This window comes from Propithecus coquereli, unplaced genomic scaffold (assembly GCF_000956105.1).
Source record: "Propithecus coquereli isolate 6110/MARCELLA unplaced genomic scaffold, Pcoq_1.0 Scaffold27, whole genome shotgun sequence".
Taxonomy (NCBI): Eukaryota; Metazoa; Chordata; class Mammalia; order Primates; family Indriidae; genus Propithecus; species Propithecus coquereli.
Window position 1 is genome coordinate 1,504,249 of NW_012148285.1, and position 3,667 is coordinate 1,507,915.

At 60.6% G+C, this 3,667-nt stretch overlaps 1 protein-coding gene across 1 annotated transcript in view; it reads left to right on the forward strand.

Annotated features, from left to right (window-relative positions):
* The window catches only part of LOC105812949 (testisin-like), a 5,139-nt gene extending 2,714 nt beyond the window's left edge, over nucleotides 1–2,425 (forward strand). The window contains exons 2-5 of the mRNA XM_012647513.1: nucleotides 179–344; nucleotides 1,066–1,349; nucleotides 1,777–1,931; nucleotides 2,183–2,425. Coding sequence (XP_012502967.1) covers nucleotides 179–344; nucleotides 1,066–1,349; nucleotides 1,777–1,931; nucleotides 2,183–2,425 — 848 coding nt within the window. The remainder of the gene's footprint in view (nucleotides 1–178; nucleotides 345–1,065; nucleotides 1,350–1,776; nucleotides 1,932–2,182) is intronic.
* Nucleotides 2,426–3,667: the final 1,242 nt, after the last annotated feature.

The following is a 3,667-nucleotide window of genomic DNA, read 5'->3' on the forward strand; positions in this document are numbered from 1 at the left end:
GTGGGATTGTCCCCAGTCACCTTCCTCCACCTGGACTGGAACCCAGGACGCGCGCGGGGACCCTGGGAGGGCTCGCGGATCCCGGGGGACCCCCCGTACGCACCGCGGGTGGGGCGCCAAGGCCGGGAGGGGCGGGCCTGCTTCGCGGCTGAGCCTGGGGTCCGTCTGTCCATCCCAGGACGCTGCGGCCGGCGGACCATCCCGTGGCGCGTGGTGGGTGGAGATGACGCGCAGCTCGGGCGCTGGCCATGGCAGGGGAGCCTGCGTTTCTGGGGCTCCCACCTTTGCGGGGTGAGCCTGCTCAGCCGCCGCTGGGTGCTCACAGCTGCGCACTGCTTCAGAAAGTGAGTCTCGGGTCAGGTGGGGGCGGCTGGAGCAGGCGGGAGGGCGGTGCCGCCGATCGTGGTCTGCAGTCTGCGCCAGCGCCTGGGCGTGCACAGTGCACGTCGGTGCAGCTTGGTGTTCTCCTGAGCTCTAGGCCGAGCTGCCACCGGCTGAGCTGCGGGTTCCCTTTGGTGACTCTGGGGGGAACCCTGTTCAGGTTCTTCCAGAATGTTCTTCGAGAATATTTCTACATATTTTTGGGGATATTCTTTTTTTTTTCCTTAACCCAAATGGCACCACCCTCTGTGCCATCCGCCTTCATGCCACCTCTGGTGGCTGTGTGCCACAGGAGTGCAGGACAGGGATGAGGGGCACCTGCTGGGCACCGAGCCTGGGTGTGGCGCACTCCCAGGGAAGCTGTGCTGGCTGCATCCTGCCGGGCGCCCACGCAGCCCGGCGCATCTGCTCGTTCTTTGCAGCTGCCTGGGGGTCCCGCTGGAGGACTCGGCTGGATTCAAGTATCCTCAGGACAGCTCTGTGAGCGGACAAGACCCCACCCTCCCTCACAGTCCCCAGGTTCTGGGACTTTGGCTGTGACCTCTCTGGGCTGTCCCCTGTCTACAGGGGCTGTTGTGCCCAGGAGGGGCAGGAGTAGCAGCCCCACAGCCTCACCTCCTGCACTGGGCCCTCAGGTGGCCAAGCCCTGTCCCGGGCCCCTGACTGCTCTCTCCTCCCTACCAGGTCGACTAACCCCTTTTCGTGGTCGGTCCAGTTTGGCGAGCTGACTTCCATGCCATCTTTCTGGAACCTGAAGGCCTATTACAACCGTTACCAGGTGCAGAATATTTATATAAGGCCCAGGTTCCTCGGGTTCTCGCCCTATGACATCGCCATGGTGAAACTGTCCGACTCCGTCACGTACACTAAGTACATCCAGCCCATCTGTCTCCTGGCCTCCACATTAGAGTTCGAGAACCGGACGGACTGCTGGGTGACCGGCTGGGGGCATGTCCAAGAGGATCAGTGTGAGCCTGGGGTCAGGAGGGTCTGGGGGGGTCGACCCTCATTCATCTGTGCCCAAGACTCAGGCATAGCAGCCCCCTCCTTGGCCTGGGCTCAGCAGGAACCCCTGCTGGCCTGCTCCCCTCCTCTCCTCACCTGCCTTTCTGCGCTCGCACCCACCTGCCAGGGCAGGAACCACTCAATTCTCGTTGCCCCAGACTGTGGGGGCCACAGGGAGGCCAGCTTGGCCCAGGCTGCAGGGGTGGGGGTGGGGAGAGCCTGGTGACAGGGGCCTTAGCCACTTCTCCACGATGCTCACACACCCCAGGTGTTCGTTCCCCCCTCTGGCTCATCAAGAGTAGCATGCCAGGCCCACACGAGCCTGTGCTATCCCTCCCTAGAGAAGAGCCTCAAGTTGCTGTCTTTCTCTGTCCCCCCGTCCCCCAATAGCTCTGCCATCTCCCCACACCCTCCAGGAAGTGCAGGTTGCCATCATAAACACTTCCATGTGCAACCACCTGTATAAAAGGTCTGATTTCCGCGTGAACATCTGGGGAGACATGGTTTGCGCTGGTGATCCCCAAGGCGGCAAGGATGCCTGCTTCGTGAGTGTCCCTCCCGCCTCTCCCAGTCCCAGGGCTAAGAGCAGCCTGTGTCCCTTACCTCATTTGATCCGTACACTCACCCTGGGAGGTAGAGGCTGTGGGTCCACTTTGCAGATGCAGGAACTGAGGCTTGGTGGCTGCCCAGGGAGGAGGAGGGTTCACACCCAGCCCCACGGCCCATCCAGCTCTCCCAGCCTCTCTGCTGCTCCCCGACCCTGCCCCAGGCTGCGCTCACCCTCTTTGCTCCCCAGGGTGACTCAGGCGGACCCTTGGTGTGCGACAAGGCGGGACGGTGGTATCAGGTTGGAATCGTGAGCTGGGGAATAGGCTGTGGTCGGCCCAACCGTCCCGGTGTCTACACCAACGTCAGCCAGCACTTCAGATGGATCCAGAAGCTGATGACCCAGAGTGGCATGCCCAGGCCAGACCCCTCCCTGCCGCTGCTCCTCCTCTCGCTGCTCTGGGCTCCCCGACTCCTGCAGCTTGAGGCTTGAGTGTCCTGTGCCCGTGAGGATCGAGTCACCTGCTGAGCCAGGCTCTGGTCTCTCCTGTCCTGTGTGCTAATAAACACGTTTGAGTGACGCCTGGCAGAGCATTCCTCCAGCCTGGGGGCTCCCTGACAACTTCCTCCCAGTCACCCACGTCCAGTTCAGCCCCTGAGCTGCCCCAACCCCTAAGTCTTTGCCCACCCACGTGCATTACCCCAGGCTTTGTTACAAACGGCAGAGCTCTCTCCGGGAAGATACTGGACGGAAGAGCAGTCGCAGCTGCCGTGTGTCCGGGGCTGGGAAGGCTGGGGGTGGGGGTGCCAGGGAGGAAACACTCCCAACGTCCCCATCCCAGGCTTCCCCGGCACACACACACCAGACACTCTCGGTCTCACCATGGCCCCTGCAAGGCTGGCCGAGACCAGGACCTGGTACAGGGAGTTTATCTGGCAGGAGGTCCCAGGGAGCACAGGTGAAGAAGTAGAAAAACCAAGGCAGGGGAGGGGCTGGGCACGGTGGCTCACGCCTGTAATCCTAGCACTGTGGGAGGCCGAGGTGGGAGGATTGCTTGAGGTCAGGAGTTTGAGACCAGCCCGAGCAAGAGTGAGACCCCGTCTCTACTAAAAATAGAGAAAATTAGCCAGGCCTGGTGGTGCACACCTGTAGTCCCAGCTACTCGGGAGGCTGAGGCAGGAGGATCGCTTGAGCCCAGGAGTTTGAGGTTGCCATGAGCTAGGCTGACACTCTAGCCCAGGCAACAGAGTGAGTCTCTGTCTCAAAAAACAAAACAAAACAAAATGATAATAATACAATGGCAGGGAAGGAAGAAGTTCTGATAAGTTTGTATAACCAAGGAGGTCGCCATTTTAGCCCATTGAGCTACAGTCCTGCTGGGGGCCTCAGCATTGGCCCACTGACGACAAGGACACTAGTGGTGGGCATTTCTCTCTTGACACCGCTGGTCCGCTACATGTAGAGGATTCGTAACCATGGGGCCAGCCCAAACTGGGCCTACCCTAATAACAAAATGTTGAGCTGCCTTTTAGGTGTAACAGAGCCCAAAACTGCAACTCATGTAGCTCAGGCATACACAATAGAAAGCACTTTGACCTCTAAACACCCAGAACTAATGATTCCTGCCCTTGGGACCCAGAAGACTGGGACATGACTGGAACCTGACTGCTGGAAGCGGGGCATCGGGCAGAGAAGTAGGCTAAGAGCCCTCCAGACGGTGAACACGGCCGCCCT